Source organism: Sebastes umbrosus, chromosome 4 (assembly GCF_015220745.1).
Source record: "Sebastes umbrosus isolate fSebUmb1 chromosome 4, fSebUmb1.pri, whole genome shotgun sequence".
Classification (NCBI taxonomy): Eukaryota; Metazoa; Chordata; class Actinopteri; order Perciformes; family Sebastidae; genus Sebastes; species Sebastes umbrosus.
In genome coordinates, this window is record NC_051272.1 from 14,884,697 (window position 1) to 14,903,308 (window position 18,612).

The following is an 18,612-nucleotide window of genomic DNA, read 5'->3' on the forward strand; positions in this document are numbered from 1 at the left end:
CATGTTTGGTACCAAAGGAATCCTTAGGTTTTGTAGTTTCATATTATACCAGTATCTTCACTCTAGCTTTAAGACTGACAACCACCGAAAGACAGAATAGCAGCCGGGCCATCGGATTGTTAAGAGGTTAATAGTTTCTATAATAAAAGATCAATACTTGACGTCCATGTATCGATACAATATTGCCTTGCAAAATATCGCCATACTATGCTATCGTTTTCTTCCCTCAGCCCTATTTACTACACTATGTTGCACTTTACTGCCCTGCAAATATTGTGATTACAGAGACAGATAAAGTTGAAGGGCCTGGTGGGCTAAGCTGCTGGGATTCACAGTGAGGGCCACAAAATCAACATTACATCTGCTTCCTGCACTCTAACCCAATTATCACATTATGCTATAGCGCTGTTTATTTGCTCAGTTGACAGGGCGGCTCACAAGCTAATCTCCACATATGATAAAGCTTATATAACTTACATTAGTGCTCAATGGTATATATGCATTAAGAGCTAGTCATAGTAGCAGCAGAGATCCCCGCTGGAAATGTTTTAATGTGGCTTTCTTGTCCCTGTTTTTGTATCTGTGTTCGTCCCCTGTCCCCAGATAACATCGCGTCTGAGCTGGAGAGCTTCATGGGATTGATTCAGAGAGTGACGGGCTTTGTGAAGATCCGACACTCCCACGCACTTGGCTCGCTGTCCTTCCTCAAGAGCCTTCGTTACATCAATGGACAGGAACTCATCGAGAAGTACGTCTGTGCTATTTGTCTGCACTTTTGTCTGTGAATGTGTGCATGCTTGTGTGTGGCGACAGAGGGAATTAGAGGACATGAGCAGACCGCAGCCTAGCAGGGAGGTTGCCACCAACGTATCATTGAAGTTACATAAATGTCAGAGTGACTTCTTGATGAATGAGTGTCTGCCCTGGATGGTGGATGTGTACATTAATGTACATTTATAAATATAACAGTGTCTAGTGTATTGCAAAAATTAAAAATGAGTCATGCAGACAGGCCAGATAAATGAGTCTGGCTACAAATGGAAAGTCTCCAGTACATCAAACTGTGATATCAGCAGCAGTCTGAGATATGAGGGAAAGTTTTTTTTGGTATTGGCCAAAGGGGTCATGGGAAATCCTGTCGCCCTTCTTGTTGTCGTTTCTCCCAGGGTAAAGTTTCACTCAGAGGAATGCTGTTGAGGATGGCAGACATTCCTCTCGCTCTGGAGGTGTTCTGCTGCGTTACTGACTGCTGGAGCTCAGAGAGTTAGCACTGCGCTGTTTCTGTTTCATGTCCTCCTCTGTACAAACGCAGGCTGTCAGACACACACACAAACCTGACCTCATATGACGTCCGCTTATTTTAGTGCTTAATGCTGCCACCAGGTGGCAAAAAAAAAGCTTAATTTCTGACAACTTGTGCTTCAATGAAATACATACTTTTTGTTGATCTATATGTGAAGGTTTGAAACCTCCTCTTGATCTTCTTCCATCATCAGCATGTATTCGTTCTCCGCCATCAACAACCAGCACCTGCAGTACCTGTGGGACTGGAGTCAGCACAACCTGACTATTGGGAACGGACGCCTCTTCTTCCGTCGGAACCCCAAACTCTGCATGTCTGAGATCCACAAGATGTGGGAGAAGACGGGCATCGCTGTGAAGCCAGAGGAGGGAGATTTCCGTAACAACGGAGAAAGAGCCAGCTGTGAGTATATTCACATACACTTTGATAGATTGATCTACATTTCTGTTAAAAAAGACGCAATCTGTGATTTTTTTTTTGCAGTCATTCAGTGTAGGGTCACGATATGTTGTTTTAATATGATATGTGTCTCATCGCTCAGGTGAAAGCCATATCTTGAAGTTCAAGTCTAACAGCACATCGAGCCATTCGATCAGGCTGACGTGGGAGCGTGACCGGCCGCAGGACTACAAAGGCCTCATCAGCTTCATAGTCTACTACAAGGAGTCGTGAGTACTCAAGACAAACAACTCAATATCTTCTTTAACCAACTTATATTATACAATTAACTCTACAGTGAGGCATAGTGGGTATGGATGTATTCTTTTTTGGCCATTCAAGTCAGAACTTAATATTTTAAACTCAAAATCAGAGCTATTTTATGGAAAAACTGGTCTTGTTTTGCGTATTTTACCCCAACCACTGTTAACTGTGTGCTCTTGACATTACTGACAACCATTTTCCAAAGACAGCGACTATGTTTACATGCACACTAATATTCCAATATTATTCCGAATATGACAATATCCCGAATTTGAAACGTGTAATGTCAACAGCATATTCCTTTTGGTTCTTAATTAGGCCTTATTCCAAGTGAAGCATTTTCCGATTAAGACATATGGGATATGCTGATATTATTCAGGTTTTAGGAGCGTTCTTTGCACATGTATACAGCACATTCTGAATATGCGTCTCAATTGGGGTTTTTGTGGTAATTTGCGACACACAGCCTCTTGCCTGTCCCAGCTCTGTGCGTTGTACACAAACCAAATAGCCAACAGTTTGCAGAGATGCATGCCCAAAATAAAATCCCACATTTCTTGTTGGAAGGAGAAACACACCTACTTTTAAACATTACGAAAAACTTTGATTTCAACAGGTTTTTTGGATATTTGCAAATATCGCAACCCAAGTAGGTGGTTGAAGGAATAAAAAAGGGGGAGGCTGTGTTCGCACGGTCGAACAAGTCCACCACCGGTTACGTTAATCAGAATATGCATAACTGCATGTAAACGGGAATATTAGTGGAATATTCATTTTCATTAGCCATGTAGACAGCTTAGTAGGAATATTGTAAAAAGGGAATAACTGGAATATTTTGTGCATGTAAACATGCACAAAATAAACATCAGTGAACATCAGTGATTGAGCTTTTGGATGGATTTCCTGCCTTTGAGGCACTCTGATTTCAGATGACCAACAGAAGAATTCCTCTATTGCAATATAAACAACCAAACCATCATATTCAAAACATCCATGTCTGCTCGTTGTTTGAGATCTGGGTTTGATTACCTGTCAGATTTTCTCATTGAACTTGTACAAAGCGAAACAAATGGCTGCCTTGAAGGCAGGTAATCAATCAAGAAATGTATTATATGGTTTGCCTTGGAAAATGGATGGCGGAAATATGCAAAAAAACATTGGCAGAGATGAATCATATCCTCACACATGACCTAGAATGGGCTTTTCTTTCATACCGACAATCAATTTTGATAGGAGTAGTCATTCTTTGGTGTCATTTTTAAGTAAAGTCCTTTTTGTCAATGCACAGCCATGTTTTGTTTCTTTACCAGGCCTTTCCAGAACATCACAGAGTTTGACGGGCAGGACGGATGTGGCTTAAACAGCTGGCACATGGTGGATGTGGATTTCCCTCAGGATAAAAACAATGACCCAAGAGTCAGTCTTCCGCACCTCAAGCCCTGGACCCAGTATGCTATTTTTGTGAAGGCCATTACCCTGCAGGTGGAGGACAAACACATTACAGGAGCAAAGAGTGACATAATCTACATTCGCACACGCCCGTCACGTAAGTCTGACCATCTGTCTGTTGGCAACAATACTGTAGCTGTTGATTATTTCTCTATACGCTCATGCATACCATGACTTTGGCCCCAATGCAGCGCCGTCTATGCCCAAAGAGGCCCGCGCATATGCCAACTCCTCAACCAGGCTAATGGTGAAGTGGTCGCCTCCAGCCTTTCCCAACGGCAATCTGACCTACTACCTGGTCCGCTGGCAGCAGCAGTCTGAAGACAGAGAGCTCTACCAACATAACTACTGCTCCAAAGGTGTGCATTACTCACTCTACAAAACAACAACCATATTTTTATTGTCCTTCCTTGTCATTTCAAAAAATTGTCAAACTTTCTGGGAATTATGTTTATTTGCTTTCTTGCTTCGAGTTAATTAAGAAGATTGATACCACTCTCATGTCTGTACGTTAAATATGCAGCTGATATAATGTTAATTAGCGAGCTGGTTGTAGCTTCATATTAAGGTACAGACATGAGAGTGGTATCAATATTCTCATCTTACTGAAAACTATTACTTTAATATTGAAACATAATTCTGTGCAGGAAATATTATCAGCAGCTGCTTTGATAATGCACAATGCGTCCCATTGCTAAACACTCTTGGTTTCTCCTAAAACAGAGCTGAAGATACCGATCCGTATCCCAGCCACAGGATTCACGGACATGGAAGACAAAACCAAGCCCACCAAGTCAGACCTAGCAGGGGGAGAGAAGGGTCCGTGCTGTGCTTGCCAGAAGACGCCTGAGGAGAAAGACCGGGAGAAGGATGAACGTGTCTTTTTAAAGATTTTTGAGAACTTCCTTCACAACGCCATCTTTCTGCCAAGGTATAGTAGTGGAAGATATAATATCAGCCTCACAGGGATCTCCTTAAACTGTTTACAGCTCCTGCTCTGTTCCCCCCTGCTCTGGGCCATCAAAGAGCTGAGCTTGTTTGCCTCGATGGGTCAAAATGAGGAATGAGGTGGCGGCCCCGGGCGCGATGGCTCCTCTGTGGAGCTGACAGGATCCGAGCGTGGGGGCGTAGATGGACCTGACGGGGGCTGAGCCGGCCCGCTGGGCTCGGCCCTTTTGTCGGGGCGGCGCAGATGAGGGGACACGCTGAGTAGGATCCAAAGCCTTCTTAGCGCTCTTGTGGCTTCATGTTGCCGTGGCAACGGTGGCATGGGGGAGGGAGGTGGGGGATGTTAGGACCTAGCAGGCAGCAATTTAGGCAACACAAACAAACCCAGGAGAGAGATGTGATTAAGGAGTCTGAAGGGCCTAGTTTGGCTGCACACTCGTAGCTGCTTAGGCTTTTGTTCCCCACAATAGGGACTGACATCTGTGTTGTGTTATCATTTAACTTGCTCGTGGCTAAGGATGTTTCACTGTTTCAAAGACTCCCGCTCCGGTCTCCTCCCACACGCCTTTATTCTCATACAGAGACAGTCACACACAATCTGTGCATTTGTGAATCGGTGCCGTAACACTCCCATCTCCAACATCCATCACAGTGAAATATGGAGACCTTTGATATACTTGTTGCTTCCCACTAAGAGCACTCAGCAGGTATCTTATAAATCCATAGCTTTAAACGATGCCTCTGAGCCTCCAAAGTTCATTCATTCAAACGGCGTTACGGTGCCCTTCTCTTTTCCCTCCGCAACACTGGTGTGGAATTGGATCGATATGTCTTTGGAGGAAGAATAATAAAACAGCTTTCTGTTGTAATTGAACTCATATCTCCCCCCCTCTCCCTCCTCCTCTTCCTCCTCTCTCTGGCTGTGTTGATTTGTTATAGTATAACTGTCTAGGAAACAAGCGGATGGCAGGTCCCGGGCCTGCAGCGAAGGGCTCAGCCTGTGTATGCACAGACTCTCCACTGTAACAGAGCCAGCATTATTACAAACCACTCCAGGGAAAGGGCTCGAAAATTGGGGAGGTTTTTTCAAAAGTTCAGGGTTTAGACCCGGGGTGAGGGGAAAGAGGGCGGGTGAAAACAGAAACAGAAAGAAGAGGAAATGTTTTCCATTCTGTCCCCCTCCACTCGGCACTCCACTCTCCTCCTCCCATTGCACGCTCTCTTTGTCCGGGGCTCGTTTTTTTTTTTTTTCTCTGGAGCGAGACAGCTGCCAGGAAATGTACAGTGAATCCATCTGGAATTTAAATGAATGAGGGAAGAGCCCCATCAGCCATAGAAGACAAACAGAAAGTAAGCAAGGCAGACTGATTTAGTGGAGGGGAGGGAGGATGGCTGCCAGTGTCTGTTTAGAAGAACTTGTGGTACGATCCAAAACCTGTCATCAGCTGACTGGAGCATTTATCCACTGTAATCGCTTGCTGTTGAAACTCATGATGAAAACATACAAGTTAAATTGATAAGGGCTCCCTGGAAGTTACCTCTTCTTCCGTCAAATCCAGAGATTTTGAGCCTGCTGCAGTATGTGTTACTTCAAGCGCTAATAATGAGCTCTACTCGCCTCAGACTGAATGTGTAGTCACGGCTTTCCTCTCTGGATTCCATTGCGTAAAGGTAGATCTTTTTTTAGCTGCCGAGGTCAGGACACTAACTATAGTAACTCACTAGTTATAAGGTCATGCTTCAGTCAGCTGAGGAGCCTTCTCACGATGTTAGCAGTGCCCTGCTTAACCCTAACACTCTCAGTTCACACAGAAATTGGATCCCTCAAGTTTTCTTTCATCTGGCCTCTCAGTGGGGTTTCTCTTCCTCTTGTTCTATCGCTTTTGATTCAGCATAGCTCGACATTTACTAGTTCAAATCTGCATCTCTCAGTCCAGAGCTCTCCTGTCAGTTTTCATGTATTTCTAATGTGTTTTTCAGTACCAGTTTTTAGACTTTGCATTGTACAGCAACAGTTATAACTGTCAGAGAGGAATGTTGACACGTCAGTGCGACTGGCCTTTCCCACGGATCTGTCTGTGTCTGTACACTCCTCGTGTAGGTGTATGTCTGCTCAGACACAAAAGGTGCTTGACTGTAGCTTTGCTCCGTTTGGTCTCTGAGTTTAGCTTTTTATTACTCCTGGTAGAGCTGAAACGATAAGTCAACCAGCAGAAAAATAATCAGCAGCTATTTTTAATAAACAAATTATCATTTTAAGCAATTTTTAAAGCAAAAATGCCCAAAATTCTCAACTTCCAGCTTCTTTATTGTGATGATTTGCAGCTTTTCTTTGTCTTGTTTGATAGTAAATTGAATATTTTGGGGGTTTTGGAGTGTTGGTCGTACAAATTTTAGGCATCACCTTAGGCTTTAGGAGATTGTGATGGTCATTATTCACATTTTATGGATTAAATAATTAATCGATTAATTGAGGACAAAATCGTCAGATTGATCAATAATGAAAATAATTGTTAATTGCAGCCCTAATTCTCATTATACAGTTTATATCATGTCTGAGCTGTTTCATATGCTGTATTATTACACGGCTTTGTTGAATACTTGATTCTGATTGGTTAATCACGGCTTTCTACGGTCTGTTATTTTTTGTTATAGCAGACCGTTGCTATGTATAACAGATCGTTGCTATGGATACAGTTCTGATCTTGGGCTCTGGTGGACCATTTTTGAGTCAAACTATTGATTTCTTAAGTAAGTAGCCGTGTAATAAGTGGGATAATGTACAGTGAGCCGCTCATTGTTGTGAAATAAACCCCTTCCTCTGTCAGGGTTTATTTCACAATAATGACCGGGTCACTGTACGTTATCCCTTACATAACAACCTAGCCACCTGTTCGTGCTGTCCTTGTTACATTTCCAAACAACCCCTGAACATTTATCACCTTGCAAGAGCTCTGTAAAGGCTCCATATATATCTGTTGTCACCTGCTGTCAATACAGCTTTCATTTTCCAACTCAATCAGAGTCAGGACTCTTTCCTTTTGTCCGTCTCAGCTGACTGCCCTGCAGGTTTCACAGGTAACTACTGTAGGCGAGCTGCCCCGTGGCGTCTGTTGTCTGCTGCTGCAGTCACAGCTGTCGGCGCCTGCTCGCCCTCAATAATGACGATGTCCAGCTCCAGGCGGCTCCACGGCTTATCGTCTGCACTATGAGACCACATGTCCGTTCGCCGCGTTGCCCTCAGTTTGGCCGCTGAAAATTGGTCATTATGATTGTTTGGTTCAGAATGTCACAGAGATCACGTCAGCCAGACTTCTTCAGTGTTGATTGGGAGACGTTGGACAGAAAGTTTTTTTTTTTTCTTACTGTGGAAAAATCTTAACGTGTCTGTGTCTCTTTCTCTGTCTGTCCACCTCGCTATGATCTGTCTGACCTCATCCTTCCACACAGCTCCACAGGGAGTGTTATGCAGCATCTGGACACACGCCGCACACGCACACACACACACGCACGCACGCTCACACACACACACATACAAATACGCACTCCCTCCACCCGGTTCAGTGATATGCTTTTAATACAAATACAAAAATACTTTTGGGAGTTATAAACCTTCAATTATTTGTTAAGATAGGATATCTTTTATTATAGTAACAGCACTCACTATTATTTTCTTGATTAATCGATTAGTTCTTTGGTCTGTAAAATGTCAGAAAATGCTGGAAAAATGTTGATCAGTGTTTCCCAAAGACCAAGATGACGTCCTCAAATGTCTTGTTTTGTCCACAACTCAAAGATATTCACTTTACTGTTATAAAGGAGTAAAGAAACCAGAAAATGTTCACATTAAAGAAGCTGGAATCAGCGAATTTAGACTTTTTTTCCTTGAACAATTACTCAAACCGCTTAATCGATTATCAAAATAGTTGCCGATTAATTTAATAGTTGACAACTAATCGATTAATCGTTGCAGTTCTACTTACTATACTTTCTTTCAGCTGTTGCATCTTCATTTATGTGTTTCAGACCTCCAGATCGTCGTCGTAGAGATATTTTTGGCGTGGCTAACAACACGCTGCTGCCTGACGGTGGTGGTAAGGGGAACACCACCCTCGGTCCAGGGGATAATAGTACAGATGGCATTCCTCCTATCAGGGAGTTCCCCTTCGCAGAGGACAAGAGCACAGCAGAGTATTTAGAGATCCCCAACCTGCAGCCCTTCACTGTCTACCGCATCGACATCCATGCATGCAACGAGGAGGTGGGACGCTGCAGCGCTGGAGGCTTCGTCTTCTCCAGGACCAAACCTGCAGGTTAGAAAGTAACCTATGATGGGAATGTGGCACACTGTATGCTGTAAAATCCTTACTTACAGCGCATTGTAGACATATGCTTGTTGTAATGCTGTGCATGTGTGTGTTTGTTTTCCAGTCAGAGCAGATGACATCCCTGGAAAGGTTATCTATGAGAGGAGTGACAAGGTTGAAGGTTGTGTGATGCTGCACTGGCCAGAGCCCATCATACCCAACGGACTCATCCTGATGTACGAGATCAAGTTCCGTCTGGGGACTGAGGTGAGCCAGGCTGGGTATTACTAAAGATCCCCTCAGACACGAGACATATCAAAATACAGAAGATCACAGCACATGAGCACAAAGACACTGATAGTAGTAGTGTAGTAAGTGTAGTAACAGCAGGCAAAACACATTTCTGAGTGTAGCGTAGCCATACATTTTTTTTTTAAACAGAATCATGGATGTATAATAAGACCTGGATATGGCGCCGCCGCTCGGCCTTATTGCAACAAAAAATTCCCCTGCGGCCCAAATATAATTTTTCCCATAAACCACCATTGTAAAAGAGACGTCTGTAAAACTGTTGAGGACACCGAGCTGCTAAAAAGGTCAATGATGACTCTTTCTATTATTGAATTTTGATCCATGGAGGGTTTATATTTGTAAAACTTCCCTCAGACCGAGAAAAGCGATTTAAACATTTGTGACGTCATCAGAATGTAAAGTCTAGGGGCCGAGGGCCAGCGGGAGAACCACTACTGCGCATATTCAGTGGGCCGCATACCCCGGAAGTAAACCTGTAAGCTAGAAAACTCTTTTGCCATATGCCCCAGGCGTCCGGTATCCAGTTCTTATACTACATCCATGAACATTATGCACAATACTCAGCTTTACACTCCTTACCTGACCCTGACTGTTGACCTTGACTGCTCTCTGTCTTTCAAACAGTAACCACCGTGTGTTTGTTTCCTTTCAGCCTGAGAAACACGAGTGTGTGTCGCGGCAGCAGTACCGCGAGCACAGAGGAGCTCGGCTGACCAACCTTGGCTCAGGGAACTACTCTGCTCACGTGCGCGCCACTTCTCTAGCGGGGAACGGCTCCTGGACGGAGAGCGTGTCCTTCTACGTGCCTCCGCCCAAACGTAATGCAACATTAGATACTGTTTATTGACTGATTGAAAGTAGAAAAGAAACAACGCCTTTAAGTCAGTGCTGATCACTTTTCTTTTTCTGTTCTGTCTGGCAGGAGACGACGGTGTTACGTTCTACTTGGTCATCATAATTCCCATCATAGTGACACTTTTCATTGCCAGCCTCACCACGATTCTCTTCTTTGTGAACAAAAAGAGGCGAGTATCTTTATGGACATGCTTTCCACATTGCCAGACAAAGTCTCTTGATGATGTTGTTCTACCTCGCTATGCTCATGAAGCTTAATGACCAGTGTAATGCCAATTAGAGTTAATAGGTGTTGTTTTCATTAACATTCCCCCTGTGGTAAAGAGTAGAGAATTACACATCCCATCCGCAATCAGAGCTGCCTGCTGACTAACGTGGCTGTCTTTGTGTCAACAGGAATAGCGACAGATTGGGGAATGGAGTCCTTTATGCGTCTGTCAACCCTGAGTACTTCAGTGCTGCTGAGAGTAAGAATATGCCACATCTTGTCAGTTGTTTCGCTGTTGTGTTTCGCTGTGTGTACGTGTTGTTTACCTGCTTTCCGCTTTGTTGTGCCAGTGTACGTCCCGGATGAGTGGGAGGTAGCCAGGGAGAAGATCACGATGCACAAGGAGCTGGGCCAGGGCTCCTTCGGTATGGTGTACGAAGGAATCGCCAAGGGAGTGGTCAAGGACGAACCTGACACGCGAGTGGCCATCAAGACGGTCAATGAATCGGCCAGCATGAGGGAGCGCATCGAGTTTTTGAACGAAGCGTCTGTCATGAAGGAGTTCAACTGTCACCACGTGGTAAGAGGGACATGGCCTAAGCGGAAGGAGGAAAAACCTGGAAACAAAAGCAGATAAATCATCATAACATGGCCTAAAATAAACCAACACATCGTTACGTTGATCCCAGCTGTAAGAGAGTGCTCCCGATTATCATCACTTCCTAATTAATCTGCATAGATGCAGAGAGGAAGGTGTCAGCAGGTCACAAGCACTGAGTACACTGTGCTTGTCTTTACTCAGGCAGCTTCAGCCCGAGGCAGGGTTTAGCCTCCTGGAGACTGTGTAGATTCTCTCATCAGCGTGATCACAGCCTCATTAACTACGTTAAACGGATGTGTTAAAGATTTTCCCTTTGGAAAGCTGCTGTTACAACCTTTTTATCAAGTCTGGCTGCTAAAAACACTCAATTATTAAATTTAATTTGTATGATTTAAAGGAAATGGATTTTTTTTTTTACGATCTTCAAAGCAAGTTAAAGAGAAACTGTTTTTTTCTAATATGAATATGAACAATTTTTGCTCGTAAGCTAAAAGGCTTCTGAGGGAAAGTAAAGTAGACTGCATACCTCACTATCTACTCATTTTATACATTAAACTACAGTGGAAACCACTTATAGTGATCACAGTTACAGTGATCAACTGCTTATATGGATCAAATAGCTTGAGACAGAATCATTCCGATACAAATGCTCTTTAAATGATTTGCTTATAGTAATCAAGTACTCGCTTACAGTGTTCACTTTGAGTCTTTTCATACATGACAACATATGGAAAAACATTTTAAAGCTACATTAGACTAACGTTAATCCAATTTTTGTTCATGTTTTTACTCTACTCCCTTGATACTTTGCCTCGCAGACCGTCTGGTTTCCGTCTGGTTACCTGAGGCTGGCGCTGCATGCACATTGAAATCATGATGAGAATAAGAGTAATTTTCTTTTGAATGAAAAGCAAATGCACACATGGAAAGCACCTGTGGTTGAAGCCGTACTCGTCAAGTGGGTTGATAATGCCTGGTCACGTAATGCCCCCAAAGTGAAACTCTGCCGATCCTCAACCGGATCTGTGGCACCGCTTCACAGGCAGCACATGAATACGAGAAGAACGGCTGGCCAAAAATGGCAATGTCTCACCCTCGGTGGGGGAAAAAGGCAGAAGAATTGGAGCCAGTGAATAGCGTTTCATTACTTTATATTCATGTACAAAAATAAACAAATGTCAATTAGATGGTAATGTGCTTGAGAAATAAAGAAAAGGAACAACAATAATTAAGTTATTATAATCATTTGCTTATAGTGATCAATTTGACCCGGACAGGCGTGATCAGTATAAGAGGTTTTTATTATATTAATCTTTATAGTTTGTTGTTTTTGCAGTTAATATACAAGAAATAAATCGTTTTATACTAACAGGAAATGATAGAATACAAACTGACTTTAGACAGACACTTTCAGTTAAACTTAACAGAAACAACGTCAAATGTTTTTCCTAAAATTGTAGTAGTCATATTTTATTTTCCGAGGTATTTCTGGAACTGTTTCACCACCATCTGTAGTTAAATTTGTCCCAGCTGTGAGCAGCTCCTACATTTCCTTTGTGCATTGCATTATGGGAGAATCATATCCATCAATAGCAGGTTTTTTTTTAGTATGATTACTGACTGTTTTGGGTATACTTTGTCTTTTCCAGTACAAACACTCTACATATTCAAAACCTGTTTAGATTTAATGTGCCGTATGGATTTGGGACTTCTGACTCCTCATACCTGACCTGTGCTGTATTGTGATTGGTGCAGGTGCGGCTGCTGGGCGTGGTGTCACAGGGACAGCCAACTTTAGTGATTATGGAGCTGATGACCCGTGGAGATCTCAAAAGCCACCTGCGCTCTCTGCGCAAAGAAGTAAGCAGCGAATCTTCGCACATACACACATATTTCAGCTGTATATCAGATGCTGTCTCTCGTTACAGAAATAGGCGATGGTGTGAATTGTCACATACACGCTAACACACATCCTGTCCCTCTTTTTCTCCCACATTTCCACACGTAGCATCCATCCCTCACGTTATAATGCTGAACTGTAACCAGTGTCCACTGTTGTGGCTGACTGAACAGTGTTTTTTGTTGTGCTCTTTCCTCTCCCCAGAACTCTACCACACAGGTCCTACCCCCGCTGAAAAAGATGATCCAGATGGCGGGGGAAATCGCTGATGGCATGTCGTACCTAAACGCCAACAAATTTGTCCACAGAGATCTGGCTGCCAGGAACTGCATGGTAGCTGAGGACTACACTGTGAAGATTGGAGGTAAGTCAAGTTAATACGATGCCTTCAGCCTCCCCTGGTTGCTCAACGCTGGACCCACTTGAAAATAAGTGCTTGGATTTCAAAGAGTGCCTGAGGCAGTGGAGTCTTAATGTAGATGGACAGAGGGAGGGGGGAGGTGAGGGGATGGATGAGCTCTCAGGAGCTTCCCCTCCCACACAGAATGAGTGATATTTAGTGGCTTCCCTAACCTCTGTTTTCATTATTTCTTCTTCAGATTTTGGCATGACCAGAGATATTTATGAGACGGATTACTACCGAAAAGGAGGGAAGGGCCTGCTGCCTGTCCGCTGGATGTCTCCAGAGTCGCTAAAAGATGGCGTGTTCACTACAATGTCTGATGTCTGGTATGAGAACACATCACTCCCTTACACACACTCACAAGCCTGCATTATGCATGTCAAAATCCAGGGGGCTTGCAAAGTATTCCAGAAATGTCGACATATTTCTGTGTGGATACACCGTGGAGTCAAAACTATAAAAACATATATATATAAATATTTCTTCACGGCCCATATTCTTAACAACATTCATAACTTAACAGTTCGAACATCCTATGACAGCTAGAACTTCCAAAACCATCACAATCTTTTGGTTTCCGGCCGGCTCCAGAGGATAAGATAAATCTTTTTTTTTTTTTTACTGACACCCTTTTTATTCCAGTGAAATCTCAGTTTACAGTTCTGCCACATTTTTCTATCTGGAGCGATATTGTTGTAGAGAAATACAAGTGTTTACTAGCTCCCTTGCAAGTTTTTGTTTCCCAACTCAAAATGTCCCACGGGTCAGTCCCTAAGAGTGGGTTTAAACTGCTCCAGATGTTCTCAAATGATAGGGTTGCAGTGCCAGCACAAACCCACCTCCACATTTGCGTCCTCTATCTTCCTCCTCTTTGATGTTGTGCAGATGAAGTTTAGCATAAGACGAACCTATTATGGGCTCCTTAGGAATCCACGAGTAGGTGACTTTTATTTTGTTGATCGAGAAAAGCTGTCTGAATGTGGCTTCGTCTGTCAGCACGAGACTGTTCCAGCCACTTATATGCTGTGTTGTAATGACTGTTGAATGTATTCTCTGAACTCATGCCAGCCGTGAAATGCATGACGAGCAAGAGTGAACACATATTGTGGTTTTTGTTAGTCAAGTTAAGAATTTTCTTCAAGAATAGTTTCATAGTAATCTCAGTGCAAAGTAGCTTGAGGTTAAACTGAGGTGACGTGTTCCTTACTGTAAATACTTTATACTGCGGTAATGACATCATTGTGATTCACTGACTGGTACGCTGACACACAACTTACATTACTCTGCCAGGTTTTAGGTTTAACATGATGTAGATAACATAAGAAGTATCTGCAGCTTCTCTCATATCGTTCTCCAACATCCTCTGCTCAGTAAATGCTGTCGGGTTACTCTGACTGTTACGTTTTAGTTAACAGGTTACTTCTAGATCTGAGGTTCTCAAAGTTATTACACAAAGGTCTGCATTTGATTTTTATTCAAGGTCAGGGGGTCTGAAACAATTGGCAATAACAAAATAACATCATAACATATTTTATTCATAACACGAATCATTACGATTGTTTCGATACCAGCGTACTACTCTTATCAATACTCCTATTGGTTCTTTTTAATCACTAAATAATCGCTTTTTAATATATTATTTTAAAGAAGAATACATTCAGAACAGGATTAGAATTTATTTATATTTTAAATATAACTAAATGTTGTTTTTTTTAGAGCAGCAACAGTAATGTTTACAATGTCACTATATAAACTCAATAATATCGCACTAGAAACAAATCTATATAAAATAAATCATATTTCTGAGTGAAGTTTAGTGAAGTTTGGTCCTCATTCTGAGAAGCACTGCTCTAGATAATGTAGGGATTAAAAGTTGCAGCATTTAAAGCAGCATTTATCAGTTTTTTTCTGCCACTTTGGAGCAGAAATCCACAACAACCTGAACATTACACATACATTATAATGGTCCATTTCAATTTAACACAAGTTTAGAACGTTATTTACATAAAAAGTATCTTGAAGCTGAATTGATATTTTTTTTTTGCCACTTTTGGGGTGGCGGAGCAAGCTGTAAACACAACACTGATGTAATATCACCTTACAAAGTGTGAGGGAACTGTAGACGGGTGATTCTCGGTGGGTTCGTCGCTACAAGCATCACCTCATTTGACCTGATGTTATTATAAAAATATTGATTAGTGCAGCTTCAAAGGTTCTGGCTCATTTTCTTTTTGCTTTTTATTAGTTAATTAACTGCAAATCACACACAGACTACAAATCCAGTCTTCATTTAAAGTTGCATTACCACACTACAACTATAATGCAGAATTTACAACAATAAAAGCAGACATAATTCTAATTTTTTGTGAAGCAAAAAGACACAACTGGCTGCCTGAAAGGTGGAAAAACCCAGTTGAAAAGTATGCTATGCTTTGAAAGATGGTTAGCACTAACGGAAGATATACTGTTCACACTTTGCATTAAAATGAAGACCACTTGTACTCACTTAATTGATAATGTTTCGGTCTTCAGACCTTCATCAGGTACAATTCAATAAATGGATTCATGACCTGATGAAGGTCTGAGGACCAAAATCGCCATAATAAAGTGAGTACAGTGTGCATGATTGGTGTCTTTACAGTCAAGAGTTTCTGATCCCACACACCCGTCAATAAGACTTTCCTCTTTGCAATAAACGCGTTGTAATAAGACACTTTCTAGAAAAGGGAAATTTAAAAATTCCTTTAAGATTTTTTTAGAAGAAATAAAACAAAAATGTATTCTTATAAAATTGTCGTCTCATTTCTTGCCGCAGGTCATTTGGTGTCGTGCTGTGGGAAATCGCCACCTTAGCAGAACAGCCCTACCAGGGCATGTCCAACGAACAAGTGCTGCGCTTCGTGATGGAGGGAGGACTCTTGGACAAACCTGACAACTGCCCTGACATGCTGTAAGTCTCCTCAAATCTGTGATCAATAACTGTGTAGTATCAAACATTTTCAGTTTGACGTCCCTCTGAAGGATGTATTGTTTTTTTATCCTCTACTGCCTACCACCGCCTCGCTCAGCCTTCTGTCCCATTAATATTTTGCCCAGCGTCTATTTTTAAGTTGTGGTTCGGAGTGTGTAGGATATCATGTGGTGTGTATGCTTAGGTAGAGCCAAGATGAGGCCTGACATTAACGTCACAGGTTAAATGTGGTCCATTGACGACATGGCCCCGGTGGTCAGCTGGCAGCACGAAGCCTCCTCACCCGTCAGCCTCGGCCCATAGAAGGGATGCCACGAGCCGTGTGTGAAAGATGCCCTTCATTCCTGCCGCCGGGAACGGTCATGAGGACGGAGACGGTGTCTGTCCGTCGGCTAAGGGAGTGGGAGAGACAGATTGAATTAGTTAATTTAATGAATCACGCTGGCCTGTAAGAGAAGAGAAATCACAGCACAGCCTGCTTGTCAGCATGCAGCGCTGCATATATGCATTACTCCTCTCCCACTCTGACCTCAATAAGAAGGCATTCTGCTCTCTCCCCTCCCACTCTCCACGGCTGACCTCACCTTAGAAAGAGAGTGCGAGTAGAAAAAAAAGAGAGGGCCGAGTGTTGTGCAGACACAAACCTCTCGTTTCTATGGCAGCCTGACTGTTTTGTCCTGATTACAGGAGTGTGTGGATTGTGTTACAGAGGTGGTGGAGGTGGTGGTGGTGGTGGTGGGGGGTGGTGGTGGGGGGGGAGGGGGGGGGGGTTAGCCTCCTGGTTTGTTAGCAACACACAGGGAAGTCAGGCCTTTTGCTGCTCGTCTCCTCTAGTGAAGTGACTTAATGGAGATTTCCAGTAGACTGCTGAAGTGCGGTGAAGCCAGAAGTCCATACAAAGACTGAATAGAAAGATACAAGAGGAGAAAGCGGGGCAGGATAACAGACAAGAGGGATGAGTCATATTTGGAGAGCCTTGAATGTCTCCTCCTTGTACGGTCTTTCCCATGGTCAGGTAGCTGTGGGTCACTGATTGGATTTCCCATGTTTCTGTCTAGAGTTTCTAATAGACAAAAGTGCATTCTCTCTCTCGCAGGGTTGGGCCAAAATGAAAAGCAGACTCTGTGATTATATTAAACAACATCATTTATTGAGGAATGTGCTATTATACATCAAGGTTTCACCTCACTGGGGATGTTGCATGTGTGAAGTTTTGCAGATCTTTTGCAAGAAATTCCCGTTCAGGTTCGTTCATCATTTACCATAGATGTTCTGCGCTCACACGTGGCCTGAAAGTGTGTCTGTTTCTGATTTTATCTGAGTATTTCAAGGTTCTTTTTGTCCATATTTTTAGTCTGGTGAAATTTTGGCTGTGTCTAGACTAATGAAATACTATTATAAAAGCCTGACTGCCGCCAAATTTCATTTTGAAAGCACTATTTGTACACCAGATATTTGCTTGTAACACTCAGCATTTATTTATGTGACACAAACGTTCAGAGTCAAACACACATACAAGGGATTTGCCTCCAGTTTACATTAGCTCTCACTATACTTAAAGGTACAGTGTGTAGGATTTGGCAGCATCTAGTGGTGTGGTTGCAGATTTCAACCAACTGCATACACCTCTGCTCACTCCTCCCTTTCCAAGGCCGCGGTAACGTGAGCCGCAGAGTGTCAAACCGTGTTAACGCCGTTCTCCTCGCTCAGAGGCCATCCTTACCATAATAACACTACTTTAGGAGCAATGGAAGTCAGACGGTACCACAGTTTTGCACTCTGTGGCTCACGTTACTGCAGTTTCAAAAGTGTGTCGGAGAAGATGCAAAAGGCTCTCTCTAGATCCAGCGTTTGGTTTGTCTGTTCTGGGCGACTGTAGAAACATGGCAGACTCCATGAAGAGGACCCGCTCCCTATGTAGATATGAAGGGCTTATTCTAAGCTAACTAAAACACAACAGTTCTCAGTTTCAGGTGATTATACATTAATGGAAACATAGTTATGAATATTATATTCCATTTCTGCTAATAGATCCCCCTAAATGCTACACACGGGCCCTTTAAAGACGTGATACAGATGTACAGCTAAACAAAGATATCAAGCTAAACAGAACAAAAGTAAAGAGAGCACAGAACCGAGGCAGCCCTGTTGGTCAACAAGGTTGCTTACAAGTTGAAGCTCGGTCAGTAAAACTTTATTTAAACAGCACATTTGGTTTGTTAAAATGGAATTAAATGTACCAAATGTGCATGAACAGGAACATCAACAAACACAAGTGATGTAAAAAAACAAGCAGTTCACAAATAACAAGTGAATTAGATGTTGTTTGACCTTGAGGAGCTCTTTCATGCCAGCTGAATGTACCAGCTCACGTCCCACTGGTGACAGGTCAAATCTACTGGAAGTGCATTCAGCTTAATGGTAATAGCATGTGTCCGTGTGTGCCATGATTGGCAGAATGCTGACAAGAAGTTAGGATTTACTGCAGTGTTTGTTTTCTAAATTTGCATCAACAAGCCTCATGTTCAGCAACAGATGGCGGGGGGAAGAGTTTTCAGCGGGCAGGTTACCCCGGAGCGCCGGCCCGGCTCCAAGCATTACACGTCTTTTCATGGGAGGTCTTTGCCGCCCGGGTTTGGACATCTGAACGTCA

General features: G+C 42.9%; 1 protein-coding gene across 1 annotated transcript in view; it reads left to right on the forward strand.

Annotated features, from left to right (window-relative positions):
• The window catches only part of igf1ra (insulin-like growth factor 1a receptor), an 88,127-nt gene that overhangs the window by 66,037 nt on the left and 3,478 nt on the right, over positions 1-18,612 (forward strand). Inside the window, exons 5-20 of the mRNA XM_037768743.1 lie at positions 604-748; positions 1,497-1,705; positions 1,845-1,971; positions 3,316-3,551; positions 3,646-3,813; positions 4,178-4,385; positions 8,429-8,715; positions 8,834-8,976; positions 9,674-9,839; positions 9,944-10,046; positions 10,273-10,343; positions 10,435-10,664; positions 12,441-12,545; positions 12,790-12,949; positions 13,185-13,314; positions 15,804-15,938. Coding sequence (XP_037624671.1) covers positions 604-748; positions 1,497-1,705; positions 1,845-1,971; positions 3,316-3,551; positions 3,646-3,813; positions 4,178-4,385; positions 8,429-8,715; positions 8,834-8,976; positions 9,674-9,839; positions 9,944-10,046; positions 10,273-10,343; positions 10,435-10,664; positions 12,441-12,545; positions 12,790-12,949; positions 13,185-13,314; positions 15,804-15,938 — 2,623 coding nt within the window. The remainder of the gene's footprint in view (positions 1-603; positions 749-1,496; positions 1,706-1,844; positions 1,972-3,315; positions 3,552-3,645; positions 3,814-4,177; positions 4,386-8,428; positions 8,716-8,833; positions 8,977-9,673; positions 9,840-9,943; positions 10,047-10,272; positions 10,344-10,434; positions 10,665-12,440; positions 12,546-12,789; positions 12,950-13,184; positions 13,315-15,803; positions 15,939-18,612) is intronic.